Raw genomic sequence first — 24,497 nt, forward strand, 5'->3', positions numbered from 1 at the left:
TCAATGTTTTTTTAAAATGTTTTTCAATGTTTTTAAACCCACAAATGAAAAAGAGCTATTTTCTGTTTATAGCCAAGTCATCATGGCCGACAGCAAACAAATATGAAGCATCTTTTCTCAACAACAGATTCCAAAGGTAATCGTACATTGTAATTATGCATCGTCTGTTTTTTTGTTTTTTTTAATCGCTTGATTAAATGCTTGCCATGACGTTAATAGTTTCTGACTATGGAACAATTTACTTATTTGTCCAAAGAGAAATGTGACTCCCCGCCCCCCTCTGTATTGGTGGAATTTCAACAGGTGACATATCTTTTTCAAAAAACTAATGAGGAGAATGAGAAAAGAATGGACAAAGATAAAGAAATATTCAAATTATGATTCAATTCAAAAAGTTGCTGAATGATAATAATGTATGATGGGAGATGCATTTGATTAATTATGAAAATAGGAAATTTCCACTCCAAATTAGTGTAAGCAGAAAAATGAAATTTCCTCTAGAAGTAAAAAAAATTTTTTTTTTAGTTTTCTTATGTTGTTTTAGCTGGGGATGGGGCATCCTACTGAATGCCATACGTTCACCCACCATCTCATACATTTCAACAAAGAGGTCATTTTAAGATTCTAACCATCTCTTTAAAATTCCATTGTCTGTATCTCTCTCTCTCTCTCTCTCTCTCTCTCTCTCTCTCTCGCACTTGGTTCACCGGGTATATTCGACAGGTAGTTTTTGGAATTATTTTCCATGAGTCTGGTTGCTCCTATAATTACTGGAATGATGGAGATCTTCCTAAGATTCCAATTTCTTTTCATCTCAAACATAAGACTTTGGTATTTCGTTATCTTTTCTTACTGCTACTTTTGATATTCGACTTTTTTTACAGATGTTTCAGTGGAGATATTTACTACACAATTCATCTAGTCTGGTGGAGTATCCAGTTTCGTTCTGTTACACAAGGTGACATCACTTGAATAAGATGCAACATTCCTCATCAAAAGCCAGTGTGTGTTAGCCACACCGAAGAGATCCTATTTGGGCTGCAAATATCATGTGATTTTGAATATTTGGTCAGGGTTTTACTTGTAGGGAAAATATCCTCAAGCCAGGTTGTCCTGACGAACCCTTGTAGAGAGAGACAATCGAGAATAGTGAATAGCGATAGGCATTCACGTTTTCTCAAGTTCTATATATAGGGCGATCCGAAAGAAACTCCCTATTCTAAAATAACTGTAATACGTCAAGGATGAGAGTTCATATAGTTTTAATTTGAATAAAATAAAATACACATCAAATGCGCTTGAAAGCCAAATCACAACGTAATATTAGGAAAATAAACAAATATTTTACGTGTTTGAAATTTATCACAAATATATTTCGGAGGTATACTCCATCTTCAGTATGTTGTTTTGTTTCCCTTTTCTTCTTCCTTGCCATGTTGTAAATTTGGAGAACGAAGTCTGTTTGTATAGTGCCGTGCACGCGTATATACCAAGTAAAAGGTATTCAAGAGAGAAACTCATGAATTTAACAATGTTATTAAGAGTGCTCAATAAAAAGAAAAAAGAGCAAGATATATTTTTATTGATATAGATAAATTTACATGGTCACAACCCTGGACATGCTAATGTTTCAGACAGGTGGTCGGTCAAGACGACGTCCTCGTCAGGCGACTTAATAAAGTTTGTTTTCCGCTGAAGAAGTTCAGTTCTTAAATAAAAGATGAGAAAACTATTTGTTTAAAAAAATAAAACATGTTAAAAATTTAGATGGAGAGGGGTTATATGACAGCTAAACTTTGAAAGTAAAGGCAGAAAAAGAAGGGGAAAGAAAAGAAGAAAAAGAAAAAAGCGGGGGGGGGGGGACAAATCCTGTGTAATCGAGATTGTCAATGTACCTATTTACTATGCCTGCACAGCATTAGCCAGAGGTGGGTTGAACCATATTCCCTCTTTCTTTCTTAGAACTGCACAGCAGTGGAACTCTTTGCCGCTTGCTTGTTTCTATTGTTGTGACCATGTAAATTTATCTATATCAATAAAAATATATCTTGCTCTTTTTTCTTTTTATTGAGCACTCTTAATAACATTGTTAAATTCATGAGTTTCTCTCTTGAATACCTTTTACTTGGTATATACGCGTGCACGGCACTATACAAACAGATTTCTTTCTCCGAATTTACAACATGGCAAGGAAGAAGAAAAGGGAAACAAAACAACATACTGAAGATGGAGTATACCTCCGAAATATATTTGTGATAAATTGTGAAAATATTTGTTTATTTTCCTAACATTACGTTGTGATTGGGTTTTCAAGCGCACTTGATGTGTATTTTATTTTATTCATATTAATAAATATTTTTATCCATAGACATAAATATATTTCACGTTTTTGTTTATTAATTTTGACAGATAGTGTTATACATGCGACTGGAGACCGCCTGTGAATTTAATATTTCCCCTTACACCTCCTCCCTTTTTTTTTTTTTTACCTGGGGGTCACCACTTATCAAGGCCCGGAAACCACTCGGGGATAAGGTTTATTGCATGTACAGTAATCAATGAGATAGTATTGTAGTAATCATTAGTATTGGGGGTTTTGATAGAGTGTCTTACTTAAGGGGGCGGTTTATCAGGAGTTTGTTTATGTTGGACTTGAAGACGTCCAAGTTGTAGTCAGGTGGGAAACAGGCAAACGGAAGAGAGTTCCACAGTCGTGCACTTCTAAGAAAGAAGCTCTGCTCCTGGAATCTACGTTTGGATTTAGGCACGGATAAAGAGTGGGGAAAATTATTGACATTTTACATTTACACCTAGGAAACCAATCGATACAACCATTATATATATATATATATATATATATATATATATATATATATATATATATATATATATTAATCCACATACAGTACTGTTTTGCTGTTTCATGGCTCATCAGTGTGGCTAGCCAAACAACTACCTCAAGCCAGGATCGAAACCCAACCGCCCATACGACAGTCGAGGCTTTAAACCATTACGCCAATCTGCAGCTGCTGTGCGGGCAGTGAATTAACAATGTTTTGACATTGTCTGAATACCTAAGCTCGATTTGTTTACACAAAGAGTATCGCTTAATACACCAATGGTATATCGTGTATCACTTCCCAATATGCTCATCTCAAGATGAGGATATATATATTCATTTATTTTTTTCTTTCTTTCTTTTTGAACTGTTTTCCTCATTTCCGTAGTTGCTTTTTTTCTTTTTCTCATATTTTGCTTCTGATGTTTCCAGGCCAGGACCATCACATTTGTGTCACATGCAGTGATGACACGACCATCCAAGTTGTCGAACTCACAAATGGTATCCTTTGATCAAAAATACTCGTTCGTTTAATTTTTGATAAACCATTGTAAAATATTCCTCGACTGATTTATTTTTTTATATTTGTTTATTTATTTATATTTATTTTTTAAAACTTATTTGTTCATGTATATATATTTCTTATATTTATCTGTTTATATTTATTTTTTATATTTATTTGTTTATGTATATTTATTTTTATATTTATTTGTTTATATATATTTATTTTTATATTTATTTGTTTATATATATTTATTTTTATATTTGTTTATATATTTATATTTTTTATATTTGTTTATATATATTTTATATTTATTTGTTTATATATTTATTTTATTTTTTATATTTGTTTATATATATTTATTTTTTATATTTGTTTATATATATTTATTTTTTATATTTTTTTATATATATTTTATATTTATTTGTTTATATATTTATTTATTTATACTTATTTGTTTTTTGGAACAATAAAAGTCTCGCCCTAAAGAAAACAACTGATATGGGCTGACAAAATATAGGTAATTAATGATTTCGATCGTTCTCTCCGTGTCTTCCCCTTACTACAAGGTAGAACGATAAATTTGTCACCCTAAAGAAAACAACACTACAGCTTTATTTAAAAAATTTTTTGGAAAAAATCAATTCAAGTAACTTGATTAGTAGAGCTGACATCTATTCAATGTAACCGTCTTCAGCCTCAATCACCATCTCAATACAGGTCCGTAACTAGGAGCATGCCTTTTCCACAAGCGCCAGCAGAAGCTTGGTGGCGATCAGGCTGGCTTTGGTGTTGTGGGAGGTCTTGTTGGTGATGTTCTCAACGTATGACCAAATGAAATAATCTAGCGGATTCAGATCTTATAAATATTTAAATAATAGTAGGGACACCCGACGTTGTCTGGGATTGAATGTTCTACTCTCTCATACTCATAATGTCATTGAAATCAGTGAAATCATTTTAAATTCAAATTTGTTGATTGCCTGCTCTAGCTAGGGACCCATCGAAGTGCACCAGGAGGAAGCTTCACATGCCTCCTCACAGTAACTTGGTTCACTATACATTGTAAAGTTCATTTAAAGTTTAAAGTGTAAAAGTCAAGCATCATGGTTCAATCGTGCTCCAAATAGAAACATTCATTTCGAATGAAATAGCTTCCCCTCCTCTCTTGGCACTGATCTTATTTTGGCACTCTTAAGTTCAGAAATAATCTTGGTAGATATTATGTTTAAAATAATACCACAGGTAAAATTCTGGGAGGTGATAGTCCGATGAGTTTGAAGCCCATTTTCCACCTCTTCAGATTATTGAATAGCAATAAAACAAAGAATTTACAAAAATACAAAAGCAATATAAATCAGTTGTGCTCCAAAAGTATGTGCGTGTCGCAGGAAAATATTTTTAAATACTTTATTTTATTTCGATTCTGTTGAAATGTAAGCAGTTGAAAATGATGACGGGACTGTTTTTTTTTGTGTTTTTTTTTTTATAAACACTGCTTGTCAACATCCAATTTCTAAACCAGACACCATCATCAAGTATGTAAGACCATATGCTGCCCCTCAACAACTGGTGACCCCGATACATCATGGTTTTCTTTTTCTTGTTCTCATTCTCTCCTTGTCATCTTGGTGATTGTCGAGGGTGCGAGCACTGGTTTACAAAAAATAAAAGCAAGAGAGATTCACAAGAAAGAACACAAACTAATATATTGTGTGTAGATCAGCTGTGCTCTGGTTGAGTGTGATATTATTAGCGTAAAAAAATGGACCCCCCCCCCAAACATTGCTGTCTGTCAAGGCATGTTAGTTCATCTGCTTATCGTATCGTTTGCTTAAGTCTCTAGTCTATCGGCCAGAACCCAACTGCCATAATTTGTCTGTTAAGAACTTTGATAAATCGTGTATGCATCAGTTGTGCTCTAAGAGTGTGTCAGTGTGTATCACTCTTGTGTTAAAAAGATCCCCAAACTATAGATTCCACATTTTATTTAAGTTCCTGTATATCGGCTTAGATTTTTTTTTTTTAAGACTTCACGTCTCATTGCAATCATATTTATGTATGTGTGTGGAGGGGGGGTGTATGGGTCCAAATTTTTTTTATTTTTGAATTGTAGAAGGCTTTTGGGACTCGAGTCTGGGGATATCTTGGACATCTATTAAAATTTGTTGGATCGGTAAGTCCTGCACGAAGGATCACCACTTTGTGGTAGTGTGCAGGCTTTAAAATTAAGAGTGATCCACTCAGGCGATCAAATGGAATTTAGAGACTTTCTGAAGTTCTGGGTGTAATGAAAATGCTTGGATCCTCCCCTTTGGAGACAAGACGGAATGTGACTGGATCTAGTGAAGGGCAAAAGACAAAGGGATGGCTTCTGGTTGGCTGATAGCCATTTGGAACCCGTAATAAGGATGCAGAGTTAAAGCTAACCGATTCCCAATATAACAAAAAACGAAGACATCTGAGAAGACACACAATGACGCGTCTTCTTCGGCGACCCTCCCCCATTGCATTCTGGTTGAGACTTGCCACTGATTTTTTTTTTCTTTAGTATACATTGACGATAAACAAAGGATTTTGTTAGCCAACAGCTGCTACCTCCCCCCTATAAATTGTACAAAGTAAGAAACACCTTATGAGCATTCTAACTTGTAATCTTTAGTGCAATAATTATTCCGTGTTATGAAAAAAAAACTGATCCTTGACTTCTTTTGTCTTTGTTTGTCGAATGCCTGTTGCATGGAAGTGCAGTCCATTTCAGATCGGCCCTGTTGATGCAGTTTGAAAGCCGAACCAAGATTTTGAGACAGGTGAACGAACCATAGCGGAGGTAAAGGTGATGCCACAAGGATTGGAACCAGGTGAACGTTTCTTTCAATCCTGTGCACTTGCTCCAGCCCGTAGGGGTTACATTATGACTGAAACTTGGTGGGCAAGTCAGGCATAGATTGAAATTTTTGTTTGTACCAAATACTGTTGGATTATAGAAAGAATTTGCAATTTTATTGAAGCTTCCATGAGTAACATATTTCTTTTTGATGGGGTAATCAGCCTGAAAATTCCTTAACACTTTCCTCAGACCATTCCAAGAATATGGACCTAAAAGTTCTTTCAGTGTTCCGAGGACATATATCAAGCATCCAGGCATTGGTTTGCCTGAAAAGTCTGATTCCGCCCTGCCGGGAGGACGGACAGAGTTATCTAATCTTGTCTGCTGGTGGGCGCGCACAGTTTAACTGCTATCGGCTTACGTTTTTCAACAGAAACGGTCAGGAAGAGAAGGATGGACCAGATATCGTTTGCGTTCCCGAGCATCTATGTTCGGAATTTTTGGTGAAACGTCTTCCAAAGCACTGGGCGGTTAAAAAACTGACCATCGATCCAGAAACAAGGATCATGGAATTGACAGCATTTTATGGTCGGACGGTTCATCCAAGAATACCTGAAAATATCGTCCTTATAGGAATGGCTGGTTCGGATGGTTTAGTACGGTAAGTACAAAAAATTTTTTACAGAACTTTTTTATCAAGTTTATGTAAAAAAATGTTTATCATGTCTATGCAAAATTATTTTTATCATGTCTATGCAAAATTATTTTTATCATGTCCATACAAAAATTATTTTTATCATGTCTAAGCAAAATTTTTTTCTTATGTCCATGCAAAATTATTTTTCTCAGGTTCATACAAAATTTTTTTTTATCATGTCCATGCAAAATTATTTTTATCATGTCCATGCAAAATTTTTTATATCATGTCTATGCAAATTTTTTTTATCATGTCCATACAAAAATTATTTTTATCATGTCCATACAAAAATTATTTTTATCATATTCATGCAAAATTATTTTTATCATGTCCATGCAAAATTATTTTTATCATGTCCATGCAAAATTATTTTTATCATGTCCATGCAAAATTTTTTTATCATGTCCATGCAAAATTATTTTTATCAAGTCTATGCAAAATTATTTTATCATGTCCATGCAAAATTTTTGTTATCATGTCCATGCAAAATTATTTTTATCATGTCTATGCAAAATTTTTTTATCATGTCCATGCAAAATTATTTTTATCATCTCCATACAAAATTTATTTTTATCATGTCCATGCAAAATTATTTTTATCATGTCCATACCAAAATTTTTTTATCATGTCTATGCAAAAATTGTTTTGCACCATCTTTTCAAAATCAAAGATGACGTAAACATCACAAAACACAATTGCAAGTACTCTTCGGATCTTTTCAGATTTATGTAATTACACCCATGTATTTTTTTTCGTTTAAAGTTAATGACTTCTGATGAGTCAGGACAGAAAATATTAAAATTATATGAATGTTTCTGCCTTACAAAGCAGTTGGTGTCAAAAATTGAATATTTTAACATGCTAAAAGAAATAAATGGTAAGATGGACAACTTGGAATTTGAAATAAAGACTTTTGTTATTTTATATACATATATTGTTCATCCAAGCACCGAATTATGAAGCAAGAGTTGCATAATTTCTAACCACATCTCTCCTGAATCAGTACTGCTTGATTCCAGTAGCAAGGAGAAGTGCAGGACGACTGGAAACAATGCCAACATAGGTAAAGAGCACAGACAGAAGCTAATATGACCAAATAGTCCCCCATTTTAATACTGACCAGGCTCAACAATTCTTAACTTCTGTGATTTAATAAGAACTTATGTGTCAACACGATTATGCTGCAATGTGTGTGTATATATATATATATATATATATATATATAAAATGAACTCTTTTTCTGAGTCAACGGCCAACTAGCACCGTGTATATTTGTGTGTGTGTATATGTGTATTGGGGTGGAGAGGGCTCCCGTAAGCCGTGGTGAAGGCAACCTTTCTAGGAGAAGCAAATCTCTGATTTAAAAAACCATAAAGCGGAAGACCAGTACCCGCATTAAGCTGGTCTGCAGTTTAACTTGTTGCTGGCTATCTTGCTCTTGCTTGTTGCTGGATCTCAACATTCTGAACCGAGAGAGAGACTTAGCTGTCGTACAAAGCTAAGACTCTGTAACATCATCTTTGTATAGATACTCCCTCAGGTATTTGGGCTCATGGATTTTAAATGTCTGAGGGAGTGGCACTCGTCTGCCAAGACGTTGCAATCATCATATATATAAAAAGTGAACATGTCTGTGTATCTGTGTGTGTACATTTCCCTACACAATAACTCTGTCAATTTTAAGTCTACAGACTCGAAATTTGATATACAGGGTACTCAGATTTGGGAAAATCGATGTGATTGGTTTTCGGCCAGAAATTTGGCGATTAAGGGGTCAAAGTTCAACGATTTGACCTTTGAGAACTCTACCAAACTCCTCCAACGATTTTGGATCTAAACACTTGAAATTTTAGATATAGGTTCCTGGGACATGGATCTAACTTAATAACTCGTGTAACTAAGTAGATAAAATGGTAATAAAAAATATGTATATATAAAAGTGAGAATGTGTGTGTGTGTGAGAGAGGACACTTCTTAACCTACATAGTCAGCAAATTTTTTGTATACGGACTTGAAATTTGGTATATAGGGTAGTCAGACATGTAGAAAAGGGGATGCTGAGGAATGAAAATTGGTACTTTGGGGGGGGGCATCAGATTTTTATCTGGTTGTTAATTTTTTCATGAGATTTGAGAACACTTTTTAAAGAACATCGCAAGCTGGTCTAATGGCTATCGTACTTGACTCACTGTCGTTAGGTTTTAGTTTCGATCTCAGCTCGAGTATTTTTGTTCTTTTTACTTACAATAAAAGCATAATATTCACATGAACATGTCTCAGTTTCTTTGGTTTTTTTTTTTTTACTTTTTAAGGAGTTTTGCGTTACATTAAATTTTTTTTTTTTTTACATGGAGATCCCCACTTATCAAAGCCCAGAAGCCACTCGAGGATAAGGGTTATTGCGTGTATTGTAATCAATGGAATAGTATCGTAGTAATCGTTAGTATTGGAGATTTAATAAAGTATCTTACTTAAGGGGGGGGCGGTTTATCAGGAATTTGTTTATGTTGAACTTGAAGACATCCAAGTTGTAGTCAGATGGGAAACAGGCAAACGGAAGAGAGTTCCACAGGCGTGCACTTCTAAGAAAGAAGCTTTGTTCATGGAATCTACGTTTGGATTTAGGCACAGATAAAGAGTGGGGAAAATTACTGACGGTGGTTTCAGCTAGATGGGTGTTTTTCATGAAAGATTGATGAGGGGGGGACCAGAGATTGGAGCTCAGACGAGCACTTGCCATGGAAATAACAATTAACGCCGGGTACATCTTCTAGTATATATATATATATATATATATATATATATATATATATGTATGTATATATATATGTATGAGTTGAGACTGTCATGGTGGATCGTTATAATCCTCCCTTCTTTGGTCCAAAGGAATAACTATTATTTATAGGGTGTATATAACACTACACGACTGCACCTCGAAGGAGGAGGTAATGCCCTTCCTTAGTCCTAGCATTAACCCTGTCCTGGGTATCACCTTAAAAGACAATCAGTTGTAAGGCCTCATTTGGGGGGGGGGGATTAGGAAATGTGGAATTGTTCTTTAGTTACCACTAGCGAGGGGTACCCGGTGTTGCCCGGGTGTTTGGAGGTGTGTGGGGGGGGGGGTAAAAAAAAGTAAGTATGAGGATCGAACCCGAACCGTTGAGGCAAAGTTGTGAAAAAAAAAAAAGTGCGACGTTAACCATTGCCCCACCGCGAGATGCTTACGGAAACACGTTTGAATTTATTTAATTACTTGGATTTAGCAGGTGCTCGTTTTAATGAGTTAATGAGGTCAAGTTTGACTGCGGGATTTCATTTACTGCTGAACGCTTTTTTTTTTCCCCCCAAGATGTTATAGGAAAAAGACTAACCCACATGCGGCGAGCGACAAATATTGAATATTTATCTTCCCAAAATCGAGCAAATTAAATAGACAGGCGAGCTTCGTTGTTAACTGTGAGCTATTACGATTTATATGTGATATAAAAAGTTTTAAAAAGTTGTGAACCGACCGACCGCTTCTCTGAAAGAAGTCTTTTGTAGACACACAGAAAGAGCGAACACACATCCATACATTTTTTCAGGTTGTTTGAAGATATTGGTTTCCTGAACCAAAATGCACTAGACATTGATATTACTGTTTTTTTCCTATCCCTTTGCAAAACTCAATCATGTTCTGCAAAGTAAAAAAAAAGAACAGCTCTCTTTCAACAAAACTATCAAACAAAACACCATGAATAAATATTTGGAGATTTAAAGAGCTTGAAGCATAAAATCTTTTTCTCAAATTAATGGATTCAGTATTTAATAATGCAAAAAAGATTGACATGCCGTAAAACAAAACAATCAAACCAAACATCATGAATAAATATTTGAAGATTTAAAGAACTTGCAGCATAAAATCTTTTTCTCAAATTAATGGATTCAGCATTAAATGGTTGGAGAAAAGTTGATGTACTGTAAAACAAAACAATCAACCAACAACCCTAAGTCCAGGTGGTAATACAAAAATAAATTTCTTATTGCTTGATTTTGTATGAAAGTGTTTTTTTTTTTTTCAAATATAATTTTTGTGTATCTTTGCACGTGGCATTTCATTTTTGCTGCATGTTGATTTGATGTAAAATTCTGTAATTCTTTTTTTTTTTTATATATAAATTTCTGAAATTTTTTTTTTTTTTTTTTTCAGGCTTTACAGTTTTAACGAAGAATCACGCCGACTCCATCCTCTCTGGCAGTCCTCCGTCTCTGACAGTTGCATCTTACAAGTTACCCACTTTGTCCATTCCCCAAACGACGACGATGACGACAGCGATACTTCTCGCAGGGTATTCCTTCTCTCTGCTGCCACGGACGGTTATATACACTTCTGGGAAATCACTGTGCTTTGCCATTCTCTGCTTCGACGCAATTCCAAAGAGATTCCTTCATCTTCCGAGAATGGTATTCTTGAGAATTTTGCTGGCATTCAAGATGATTTATCAGAGACTCTCTCAGAATTCTCCAACGAGAAAACCGAAGAATCAAATTCTAAGAATAGCTGTGAACGTATAGAAGAATCAGATTTTGGCATTTTGGCTCATATGTCTGGAATAAACAGCTTGCATATCAAACCAGCATCTAGTAAGTGGAATCAGAAGACTTTTAATAATTCATATTATTTAAATTCTCCAGATTACTGTTCTCATCTTTCTATTGCAAGCAAGGGACAGTAACTCTGTATTGACAAATACAGAGTTACATCTCTTTTTTTCAGTCTATGTATTCTAGTGGTTCCCAACCACTGTGCCACGCATACTAATGTGCCGTAGAATGATTACTAGTGAGCTTTGAAAAGATAACAGCTAGAAGGCATTTAATTTCATTTTGTTTAAATAAAAACATTTCTTAAATTACGATAACACTGCTCAATTAAAACTCCCGAATTTCTGGAATGTAAAGGTTTTGTGCATATTAATCCGAGCTTCTACAAACTTCGCTGTTAAAATAATTTTTAAACAGCTCTAAAGCAATACCTAAACACAGTGGTTCCAAACCAGTGTGCCGCCGCATGATTACTGGTGTGCCGTGAAGAGATAACAGCTAGAAGTCATTTAATTTCATTTTATTTAATAAAGACATTTAATTTCTTAATCATGATAACATTGCTCAATTCCAACTCTTAGTAAAAAAGCCATCGAAATCTGCAATTCTCAATTTTGTACCTATGTGAACTTTCTTTTCATTTCTTTTCTTTTTTTTTCTTTTTCTTTTTTTTATCTTTTTTCTTTCTTTTTGCTTTTTCTATCTCTTCACTTTCCTTTTTTATTTTCTATTTCTTTCCCTTTGCTTTTTCTTTCCTTTTTTTCTTTTCTTTACTATCTTCTTTGTCTTTTGTTTTTTCTTTCCCTTTTCTTTCCCTTTTCTTTTCCTTTCCTTTTTTATCTTTTTCTTTTTCTCATTTTTAATTCTTCTTCATATTTCTTGTGTTTATGTTAAAAATCTTATCCTGCGTTAACAGAGTCCAAAATAGACTTTGTAGTCTAGTGGGGATGCCCTTTTCTCTTCCCTGCAACCTCTTTTTCACAGAAGAGATGTTGCAAGATTGTCTCTGCTTTATCGTTATTTTCATGGCAAGTGCTCGTCTGAGCTCCAATCTATGGTCCTCCGTCACCAAACTTTCGTGAGAAACACTCATCTAGCTGTAAACACTATCAATAATTCATCCCACTTTTTATCTGTGCTTAAACCTAAACGTAGATTCCATGCACAAAGCTTCTTTCTTAGAACTGCACGCCTGTGGAATTGTATTCCGTTTTCCTGCTTTCCAGCTGACTACAATCTGATTGTTTTCAAGTCTAACGTAAACAAGTTTTTGATGAGCCGTTCCACTTAAATTAAAAAATTTACCGAATTTTCATTACTAATGATTACTATGTTGTCCAATTAACTACTGTACACACTTTAACTCTTATCCTCGAGTGGCCTCTGGCCTTGATAAGTGGTGATGCCTATGAAAAAAAGGATGTGACTAACAAAATCTCTATAAGAAAACGAAGTACCGTTATTACCCTTCTTCACCCCTCTCTCTTTTCTGTCTCTCCCCCTCTCTCTCTCTTTTCTGTCTCTCCCCCTCTCTCTCTCTCTATTCTGTCTCTCCCCCTCTCTCTCTCTCTCTCTATTCTGTCTCTCCCCCTCTCTCTCTCTCTATTCTGTCTCTCCCCTCTCTCTCTCTCTCTATTCTGTCTCTCCTCCTCTCTCTCTATTCTGTCTCTCCTCCTCTCTCTCTATTCTGTCTCTCCCCCTCTCTCTTTTCTGTCTCTCCCCCTCTCTCTTTTCTGTCTCTCTAACTCTCTCTCTTTTCTGTCTCTTCACCTCTCTCTCTCTCTCTCTTCTGTCTCCCCCCTCTCTATCTCTCTATTCTTTCTCTCCCCCTCTCTCTCTCTATTCTGTCTCTCCACCTCTCTCTCTCTCTCTCTCTCTCTCTCTCTCTCTCTCTCTCTCTCTCTGGTATAAAGTATCACTTTATTTTATTTTTAAGTCAAGGCAAACATGGGAGCAAGTGATAGGGATGGATTTTCAAGGAAAAAGGGATAAAGACATGACTATAAATAGGTCAGTTTAAGAATTAATTTCTGAAAACCGTCCAACACATGCCAGCATGTAAAACAGATGTTAAACCGATGCTGCTGCTGCTGACGATAATGATGCTGTTGATGGAGATGAAGATAATGCTGAAGATGATGATGCTGATGGTGATGAAGAAGATGATAATGATGATGATGCTGAAGATGGTGATGATGATTGCTGCTGATGATGATGATGATGATGTTGATGATGTTGATGAAGAAGATGAAGATGATGCTGAAGATGATGTCCACGTGTATGAAATTTTGTATCGCTATTATCCAGTTAAAAAATGTAATAAAAAAGGACAAGAAATTTTCTTCTATCAAATTCTTGTATAAGACGCAAGTGATATTTGGCTAGAATCAAAGTGTAGGATCTGTTCTTCTGCTCTGCCATCAGTCAATGAAGAAGAGATCTTTCTAGACTAAGGCAATTTTAACTCTTGTCCCAATCTAAAGTGTCTCTTTCAAAGAAGCTGAAGTTTCCTCTACATTGGAGACTGATTTAACTTTTCCCTCGTAGGGAGGCTGGTAAATAGGAACATCCTTACAGTGGGTCGTGGGTTTGCTGATGGGGAGAAGGTAGGCCTATGGATTTTTTTTTCTTTTCTTTTGTTTTTCAATTTTCACCCCAAACAAGGCACATTTCCACTTTGAAGTAGAGGCTACTATCAGGGACATAAGTTGCAGGGGTATTATGAAGGGAGATGAGCAGCAAGATGTCTGTTCACATTACATTTGAACTTCTGCATGTCAGTACAGTTGGGAGAGCAGAATACCGGAAGGGAGTTCCAAAATCTAGCAGTCTTGTAGAAAAAACAATTAGAGTAGAAGGCTTTCTTACATCTAGGGATCTTTACTGTTTAGGGGTGGGATTTTGCTGCTTGTCGGGTTTGTCGGGGGTGTTCACGTCGAGGGCGTACAAGTGCTTGTAGTTCGTCAGAACATTCACCATTAAAATACTTGTAGAACAGGCAGAGGGATGCAACATTTCATTGATGGGACAGAGCCTGGAGCTTAGATGACTGTTCAGGACTCTCTCTTGAACCCTATCCAGGAGTGAGAGACTAGTAGCAGATGCACCAACCCAAATATGACAACAGTACTCAATACATGGCCGAATGGTGGCCTTATAGAGGTACAGGATACTTTCAGGCGTAAGTAGTTTTCTAGCACAGTAGAGAGAGCCCACCTTCTTCGCAGCAGCCTTGGCAATGCTCTCAATATATCTGTTCCAATTCATGTTCCCTGTGAACGTTAGGCCGAAGAGTGTCGACCAATTTTCAGGGAGCTTCAACTCCTAAAGCAATTAATTGGTTCTGACATTTTTGATCCCCAGTCAAAACCTTGATCTTTCATTTCTCAAAAAAAAAAAAAATTTCAAATCCTTTCCTCTTTTGATTTGCAAAATAATTTGCCCGTTTCATAATTTAACTTGATTCTTCTCTCGATTGTAGACGGCCGATACATATTAGCGAGCGGTGGAGATGATAATGCATTCTTTGTGACGTCTTTCGTACTTTGCCCGACAGATTCATCGTTGGACGATAAAGCTGTTACCTGTCAATTTTCTTTAACGAATCAATTTGCTCATGCAGCACAAATTACAGGTGGGTTTTATTTTCTCGTCTAAGATTTTTTGTGTACGCCTTTTTTAATTCTTGTTTACGTTCAACAATACCATCTCATCAGTATCTTTACAAAAACACTATTCACGCATGCATGGAGTATCGTTGCCGCATCTAGGCTGATGCATCTACCACTAGTCTCTCACTCTTAGACAGGGTCTTAAAAAAAGAGTCGCAAATCTAATATATCCTACACTATCGACCAAGCTTCAACCTCTGTTTCATCCCTGTGCCTGTTTTGTAAGTATTTAATGGAATGTGCTCTGATGCACTTATAACGCTTGTGCCCCCTTCGACGTACATACTTCCGATTAACCCGACAAGCAGCAGAATCCCACCCCTTCACTGTTAAGGTCCCTCGATGCTCTAATAGTTTCTAATAGTCAAGGGGGAGGGAATTCCAAAGTCTAGCAGTTCGAGAGAAGAAACTATGAGAGAGAAAGACTTTCCGGCATCTAAGGATCTCTACTGTGAAGGGGGTGGGATTTTGTTGCTTGTTGGGTTTGTCGGGGGGGGGGTATTTTCATTGAGGGGGTGGGTACAAGAGCTTGGAATTCGTCAGAGCACCTTCCATTAAAATGTTTAGGATTAATCAATGGGAGTTTGGTCGATAGAGCGAGATCTATAAGGATGGCAATTCTTTTTTGAACCCTGTCTAAGAAAGAAAGGCTAGTAGCAGATGCACCAGTCCAAATGTGGCCTGGTGCTACCAGATCAGGCTGTCTAAAGATATTGGCTTCCTGAGATGAAAGTCACCTAACATTGATGCTTTTTGTTTTTATTCTTCCGTTTGTAAATCATGTTCTGCAAAAACAAAAAAACAACCCACCCCCCTTTTCTTTCTTCCCATTCCCCCCTTTCTCTTTCTTTCTCCCCCACACTTCCTGACTGGTTTTTTAACTTAAAATGTACCAAACATTAATACTGTAACCCTTTTCCCTCTCCCATTGCAAAACTCATTCATGAAAAAAAATGATAAAATCCACTATAAAACAACCAAATAGTACAAACTAGAGTTTGAAAATACAAAGTTGATTGGTTGGTTGTTTCGTTTTACGGCATATCAACCCTTTTCAGGTCATTTAATGTCGAATCCAGTGATTTGAAAGAAAATTTTTTTAATAGAATATATGTTTTTTTTTTATGTTTTTTTTTTTTTTTTTTTTTTTTTTCCAAGTCATTTTCAATTTAACCCATAGTTGGGACACTAACAGGTACTACCACTCCAGGTCAGAGTGGACCTGCGAGCAATGGCAATTAAAGGGTGGCTCCACACTCCCTAAAGCCCGCAAGCTGGAGCCTAACCATCGGATATAGTTTAAGGTCATATCCAGGACCGAAGATACAAAGAGCTTGAAAAATAAAAAACATTCTGGATGCAACATGAATATTATTTCCAAAATAACTGGATTCAGCATTAAATAACCCAAAATAGGTTGATATTCCATAAAAACAACCAAACCAAACTCTACAAATAAATATTTGAAGATATAAAAACTGGATTCGGCGTTGAATCACCTGGAAAAGGTTGAAACAAAACAGCGATACCAAATGTGGCAACAATACTCCATGCATGGGCAGATGGTAGTCTTCTAGGAGTACAAGATAGCGATGTGAAAGTGCTTTAAAATTATTTTTTTATTATTATTCAGGCATTCACATCATAAACGAACATTTTATCGTGACATCCTCAATTGACCAAAGAATATGCGTGTGGCATTTACAGTCGAACGAGACAGAGAAGAAGGTAAATCCATTTTTTTTTGTATCCTCATAGTTTTTAGCTTTAATTTTTTATTTATTTATTTTTTTTATTTATTTTTTTTATTTATTTTTTTTTATTTTAATTTTTTTAATTTTTTTTAATTTTAATTAATTTTTTTATTTATTTTTTTTAATTATCTTTTTATTATTTTTTTGTTTATTTTTTATTTACTTTTTTATTTATTTCTATTTATTTTTTAATTCTTATTTTATTTTAATTTTTATTTTATTTTTTTATTTATTTTTATTTTAATTTTATTTTTTTATTTTATTTTTTTTAATTTATTTCTTTTTATTTATTTTATTTTTTTTAATTTATTTCTTTTCATTTATTTTTATTTCTTTTATTTCTTTTTTATTTTATTTATTTATTTTTTTATTTATTTCTATTTATTTTTATTTTAATTTTTATTTTATTTTTTTATTTATTTATTTTAATTTTTATTTTATTTTTTTATTTATTTTTATTTTTATTTTTTTATTTATTTTTTTTTTTTTATTTATTTATTTTTTTTTTATTTACATGGAAAATTATTGACAGTGGTTTCAGCTAGCTTTATCCTCACATTTCTAAACATTGTTTATTTTTTAGGGGGTTTCAATCTCTGGTCCCCCCTCGCCAATCTTTTACAAAAAACACCCGTCTAGCTGAATCCACTGTCAAAAACTTTCCCCACTCTTTATCTATTCCTAAATCAAAATGTAGATTCCATGAACAAAGCTTCTTTCTTAGAACTGCACGCCTGTGGAACTCTGTTCCGTCTGCCTGCTTCCCTCCTGACTACAACTTGGATGTCTTCAAGTCCAACCGCTCCCTTAAGTAGACACTTTAAATATCCACACTAACGTACTGTACTTACAATAACCCTTATCCTTGAGTGGCTTCCGGGCCTTGATAAGTGGTGACCACCTTGTAAAAAAAAAAAAATTTTTTTAGGGGGTTTCAGTGCTAGACTTATTGATAGTTTATTGCCCAAGACTTGGGTTCTTGCCCAAAACTCTCCCTATATTAAAAATGGCAACACATCAAAGGCCGTAAATGATGATGTTTTCTCTGATTTTCTCTCCTCTCATCTTTAGCGCATGGTACAGTGGGGAAAGAGGTGGCTGGTTACCTTTAATGCATCTGAGACCAAGCTCCTATCTCTACATCATAAACGCTCTGATCCCTATCTGGCATCAATTGAAATGGATGGCTCTCGTCTAGGGGAGGCCCCATGTTTTGATAAGCTTCTGGGTTGGACCTTTACTCCTGATCTTAAATGGAACACATACATCAAGTCTGTGGCCAAGGTCGCTGGGAAAATGGTGGGATCCTTCTACCGCTCCAGAAGATATCTCACTAATGATGCAATTCTCTATCTATATAAAAGCCAAGTACGTCCAAAGATGGAGTACTGCTGCCACATCTGGGCAGGAGCTGCTAAAAACAGCCTATCCTACCTTGACAGAGTACAAAATAGACTTCGTGGCTTGGTGGTGGATGCCCTTTTCTCTTCCCTGCAACCTCTATCCCACAGAAGAGACGTAGCGAGCCTGTCTTTGTTCTATTGTTATTTCCATGGCAAGTGTTCGTCTGAGCTCCATTCTCTGATCCCCCCTCGCCAATCTTTTTCAAAAAACACCCGACTAGCTGAAACCACTATCAATAATTTTCCCCACTCCTTATCCGTGCCTAAATCAAAACGTAGATTCCATGAACAAAGCTTCTTTCTTAGAACTGCACGCCTGTGGAACTCTGTTCCGCTTGCCTGTTTCCCTCCCGACTTTAACCTGGATGTCTTCATGTCCAACACAAACAAATTCCTGATGAACCGCCCCCCCCCCTAAGTAATGACTCCTTATCAATTCTCCAATACTATTGCTACACTATCTAATTAATTACTGTACAAACAATAACCCTTATCCCCGAGTGGCCATTGGGCCTTGATAAGTGGTGAACTCCATGTAAAAAAAAAAATAAAATTGTATATTGTAACAAAATGAAAATATGATATTCCAAAAATTATGTAAAATTAATCACGTAGTAGTATTTTTAAATAAGAAAATAAAATTTTATGTGTAATCGAGGAGAGACTATCTTATCTGCCATTTTTAAAACAAACTCAAGAAATAAAGGAAGATAGCTCTACAGTAATTCCAAAATCTAGCTGTTTGAGGGAAGAAACTATTAGAATAGAAAACTTTCTGGCATTTAGGGACATCAACAATGAAGGGGTGAGATCTTATTGCTAGGTGGGGTTTGTCGGGGATACGTATGTCGAGGGGGGTACTCAAGTGCAATGAGTTCATCAGAACACATTTCATTAAAATATTTGTAAAACAGGCACAGTGATGCAACATTGCGGGGATGGGACAGGGGTTGGAGCTTAGTTGACAAAATGGGCCCGATTAGATTGACAACTCTTTTTTGGACCCTATCTAAGAAGGAGAGGCTAGTGGTAGATGCACCAGCCCAGATATGGCAACAATACTCCATACATGGACGAATGGTGGCCTTGTAGAGGTACAGGATACTCTCTGGTGTGAGTAATCTTCTAGCTCGATAGAGAGAACTCACCTTCTTTGCAGCAGCCTTTGCAATATCCTCTATGTATTTGTTCCAGTTCATATTGCCCGCAAATGTTAATATATAAAAAGTTACATGTCTGTCTGTCTGTCTCTATATTTTCAAACTCTATCTCTTCCGAAACTAAAAATCACAGAGCGGCGCTAGAGGCCTTAAATGATTGGATTTTTTACGGACAGTTCTTTTATGGGTCTTAAGCCGGTTAAAATAGTTTTAAAGGGGTCAAAATTTTAAAAAAATCGTGATACATTCATCTTACTTTATTTTTAATTTTTAATCAGATCGTATGCATCACCAGCTTTTTGGTACCGTCACCAGCTTTGAATGGTACAGTTTTGGTTTCGATTCTAGCTGATAGCACTTGGATACTTTTTTTTTTTTTTTTTAACTTTTGAAATCACGACTCTATAATAATGTGTACGAAATCTGGACAAATTAAAATATCATATTTACGCGTATTTTATGCTCAGGCAAAGCTGGGCGCCCAATAGTAAATAGTAAACGAATAAATAAAAATCCATGTCAGCATTTTTTTTTCTTTTTTAACAAAAGCATTCATTACCATTACTAGGGGCATGCTAGGTAGGGAGTTGTGCAGATAGACGCTTGTTCACATTACATTAAGATTTCTGCATGTTGGTGCAGTCAGAGAAACAGTAAACAGGGAGGGAATTCCAAAGGCAAGGAGTACGAGAAAAATCCTTAGAGTAGAAAGTCTTCCAGCATCTGGAAACTTGTACAGTGAAGGGGTGGGATTTTGCTCTTTGTCAGGTCGGCAAGGAGGGGGTGGCAGCAAGTTTGTCAGAGCACATGTAACGTGTAGAGGGTCGATGGTGTCACACACACACACACACTAAATTGTAACAGAGCACGTATGGAAATATCGGCAGCAGCCGAAGGATGGCTGTCAAGCGATTGTATTAGCTGCAGAAGCAGTGTTTGAACGCATATGCAAATTAGGACAAGCTAGTGGGAAAAAGAAAAGGAAAACGGGGCACCACATAGTCAAAGAGAAAAAAGTCGATGCTGGAGGAGACGGACGTGTAAAGTGAAGGTGAGAATGGGCTAGCTGTTGCTAGTGTATGGTCGAACGAAAGAATGCAGTCGAAAAAGGTAGACATATAAGAAATGACTGAAAGAATTAGAATCATGATTTTCTTTCGGAAATAAAGTCTCTTTCATTCTTTTTCCTCTTTCTTTTTTATTTTTCTTTTTTCTTTCTTTTTCCTTTTTTCTTTCTTTTTCCTTTCTTTTTCCTTTTTTCCTTTCTTTTTTATTTTTCCTTTTTTCTTTCTTTTTCCTTTTTTCCTTTTTTTTTCTTTTTCGTTTATAAATCATTTAGGCAGGCCGATTTTCAGCCACCTATATCTCAGCTTCTCACCCCTGATGATTTTTTTATTATTATTATTATTGGAAATTGCTCCAGACAAGACATGAAGCCACTTGATGTAAGGTTAAAAAGAGAAAAGTCAAACGCTACCCGGCAATAAATGTTGCCAGCTAGCGTTGATTCCAATACAGAAAACAACAATCCTTCCCCTTTGTCAGAAAAACCGCTCTGAGACAGGTCCATCATGTAGCATTTCATTTTAGAGGGCATTTATATATCCAGTCCTACTGCAAGTATCTCCGTAATAAAAGACGTGAGGAATTCATTAACTCCTGATTCTAATCTGATTTTCCTTTCTGTTCTGATTCCAGTATGTGTGCGCCCTCAGTCGATACGTGGAAGTTTCCGATTTGTCAACGCTAGAAGTCTGGAAATGCGGGTAAGCAGCGACCATGATCTTTCTGTTTCATACAATTGCTTTTATCACATTCAGAGTAGCAGCGGCTGTGAATGTTGTTTTTTTTCTTTCCTTTTTTCTTTTTATATCCTCGTTGACGCTTTTTTTTTTTTTTTGTTCCAGATCTTAATCATAAAATGATTCCTGTTTTAGTCACTGTGTTGGATACAAGTGGGTATATAGCTAGTAGATAGTAGTGTTGGGACGATTAATCGGAATCGGAAAATTTGGGGGTATCGGAATCCAAAAAGATTTTTTTTGTTTTGTTTTTTTGTCTTTTTTCTTTTCTTTCCCATTTTCACCTCAAACAAGGCACAGTGCTGCTTTGATGTAGGGGGCTACTATCGGGGACATAAGTTGCAAGTGTATTATGCAGAGAGTTGAGCAACAAGATGTCTATTTACATTACACTTGAACTTCTGCATGTCAGTACAGTTGAGGAAGCAGAAACCCAGAAGGGAGTTCCAAAGTCTAGCATTCTGGGGAAGAAACTATTAGGGTAGAAGGTTTTCTTACATCTAGGGATCCCAAGATGTCTGTTCACATTACACTTTGTTATATCGTGAGATGCGTTAGATCAATATAACATAAAAAATCTTACCGCAGGGAGTCCAGCCTTCACGCTTGGTATATAGCAGCTCATGAGGAAAGAACATGACACGTATGAATAAATAAGGAACCACTCACATAACGATATACGTTTATTATGACGACACGCACACACACATAACTACATTTCAAAACATAATAGATGAAAGTGAGAAGTCCAAATATGATAAATGGATGAACGAGAATAATGTTCATCTCGCCATTTTAAAAGTCACTCTGTTTTCCTTCCACTGTTGGCCCTGTCGGTGAGACATTAGAATACGCCGACTGCCTCCCTGCAGAGGGTAAAAGTCCCTCAATGGGGGTCCTGGATATGACCTTAAACTATATCTAGTGGTGAGGCCCCAGCTTGTGGACTTTGGGGAGTGTGGAGCCACCCTTTAATTACCATTGCTCCCAGGTCCACTCTGACCCGGAGTGGTAGTACCTGTTAGGGTCCCAACTATGGGTTAAATAGAAACCGACGTGAAAACAACAAATATATTCTATTAAAAAAATTTTTTCTTCAAAATCTTTGGATTCGGCATTAAATAACCCAAAAAGGGTTGATATGCCGTAAAACAAAAACAACCAACCAACCAACCCTCCACTGTTCACTTCCGGTCGTTCATCTCACGAGAAATTAAAGTTTAGGACTACGGACAAAGGGAGGCGATTTTGCCCAAAGAAGTAAAGAGTTACTCCCCTTTGCATTATAAATTTGTTTGATCCCAATAGTGATCAAGTTGGGGATCAGAGCATTGGTGGTGAAAAGATAAAAAGCTTAGTTTTGTTTGATCCCAACACATTTGAACTTTTGCATGTCAGTACAGTTGGGAAAGCATAATCCCGGAAGAGAATCCAAAGTTTAACAGTTCTGGCAAAAAAAAACTATTGGAGTTGAAGACTTTCTTATATCTAGGGATTTCTACTGTGTAGGGGTGGGATTTTGCTGCTTGTCAGGTTTGTCAGAGATATTTACATCGAGGGGGTACAAGTGTTTGTAGTTTGCCAGAGCATTCACCATTAAAATACTTATAAAACAAGCAGAGGGATGCAACATTTCGTTGATGGGACAGAGGTTGAAGCTTAGATGACAGTTCGGGACTTATCAGCAAGCAAATTGATAAACTGCATTAAAACAATTAATATAATTTACGGATTCTATGTTGTTTTTCTTCTACCAAATATTAATTGTTCTTTTTTTATATTCCAGGAATCGTCTTTTTATCGGAGTTTGTGGAGCAGGTCTTTGTATCCTATCAATTAGTGCTGAATTTTTTGATGATGAAGACAATGTCACGGACAAAATCTTTTCCATGTCTTTCCTGACGAGTGCACATCTGGTGAAATGTCCATAACACTTAATATAAAAATAAAACGAAATTTAAATTTTTATATCCTCGTTGACGTTTATTTTTGTTTTTTTTTTAGTTCCAGATCTTAATCATAAAATGATTCCTGTTTTAATCACTGTGTTGGATACAAGTGGGTATATAGCTAGTAGATAGTAGTGTTGGGACGATTAATCGGAATCGGAAGATTTGGGGGTATCGGAATTGGAAAAATTGATGCCTATTTTCCGATGCCAAAACAATTCTTTTAATTGTCTTCTTTTTTTTTTTTTTTTGATTTTGATTAAAGCAAAATCTTCCGTTGCTGGTAATAATGATGAAATAATAAATATTTATTGATTTTAAATTACAAGTCCCCCACAAATGTATTTTGACGTTTGGGAAACCTTCTGCATATTTAACATAGTTAAATAATTAGAGATTTCTGAAGAATCAGAACCGGTAATTGTATCGGACTCTGGAATTTAGCACAGAATTGGTAATTGTATCGGAATCGGAAAAAATATTGGAATCGTCCCATCACTAGTACATAGATTAGTTGAAATTATGTTGTATAGGGAGGAGTTATGACACGGGCATATATTACAGTTCGTATTTACGTGAAAATATTATATTTACATAAGAAGAAGAAGAATATAGAGGCTTCATACCTTTTCTTTATCCAGGAGTTCTTCTGTCTTCACTGCTGGGCTCTGTGATAAACATGCAACGACCAACACCATAACCGATTGAGACACCTGTTTTTTCTCCTTTTGTGAAACCACAAAACAATACTTTATATTTTTAAAATATAAATTTATTTCAGCTGTCTCAGTGGTCTTCACAAGGCGTCTGCATTACGTGTCTACATGCTTGTTCTTTCAGCCCTGCTTCTTGGTTTTGAAGCATGTCTGTTCACTTTTGTGACCAAACTCAAACTCCTCAATCTAATCGTCTTGATCTCTTGACCTGTCAGTTTCAGTTACATCATCATTAAAAGTACACGTCTCCCAACGTGTGACTCCTGTCACGCACGCAACTGTCGAAGATCATTTTGTTTTCTTAACCTAGTTAATTTATGCAAACATCTTCAGCTAAACAATAAATAACTCCTAATCAAAACTTTTTTAACAATATCACTGGATAGATGGATAGATAATTTAACTTTTAACCATGTTATTATCTAACATTTACATTGTGCAGATGTAAGCTATAAACAGGATGTGTTGTAGACAAAGGGTCGGCAAAGATCAAACAAGTTACATTTCAGGAAATTAGTTAAGAGAGCATTATTTAAGAAATAAAATAAAGAGTATTTTTTTTTTTACATAGGCATAACCACTTATCAAGG

At 35.8% G+C, this 24,497-nt stretch overlaps 1 protein-coding gene across 1 annotated transcript in view; it reads left to right on the forward strand.

Annotated features, from left to right (window-relative positions):
* LOC145267019 (tRNA (34-2'-O)-methyltransferase regulator WDR6-like) overlaps nt 1-23,210 on the forward strand; it is a 97,717-nt gene extending 74,507 nt beyond the window's left edge. Inside the window, exons 18-25 of the mRNA XM_080122935.1 lie at nt 73-136; nt 3,272-3,340; nt 6,421-6,832; nt 11,058-11,491; nt 14,934-15,086; nt 16,757-16,851; nt 21,139-21,206; nt 23,029-23,210. Of these exons, the coding sequence (XP_079979061.1) occupies nt 73-136; nt 3,272-3,340; nt 6,421-6,832; nt 11,058-11,491; nt 14,934-15,086; nt 16,757-16,851; nt 21,139-21,206; nt 23,029-23,173 (1,440 nt within the window). The 3' untranslated portion in view covers nt 23,174-23,210. The remainder of the gene's footprint in view (nt 1-72; nt 137-3,271; nt 3,341-6,420; nt 6,833-11,057; nt 11,492-14,933; nt 15,087-16,756; nt 16,852-21,138; nt 21,207-23,028) is intronic.
* Nucleotides 23,211-24,497: the final 1,287 nt, after the last annotated feature.

The sequence above is a fragment of the Euprymna scolopes genome, chromosome 42 (genome assembly GCF_053919585.1).
Source record: "Euprymna scolopes isolate OS-2025 chromosome 42, ASM5391958v1, whole genome shotgun sequence".
Lineage (NCBI taxonomy): Eukaryota > Metazoa > Mollusca > Cephalopoda > Sepiida > Sepiolidae > Euprymna > Euprymna scolopes.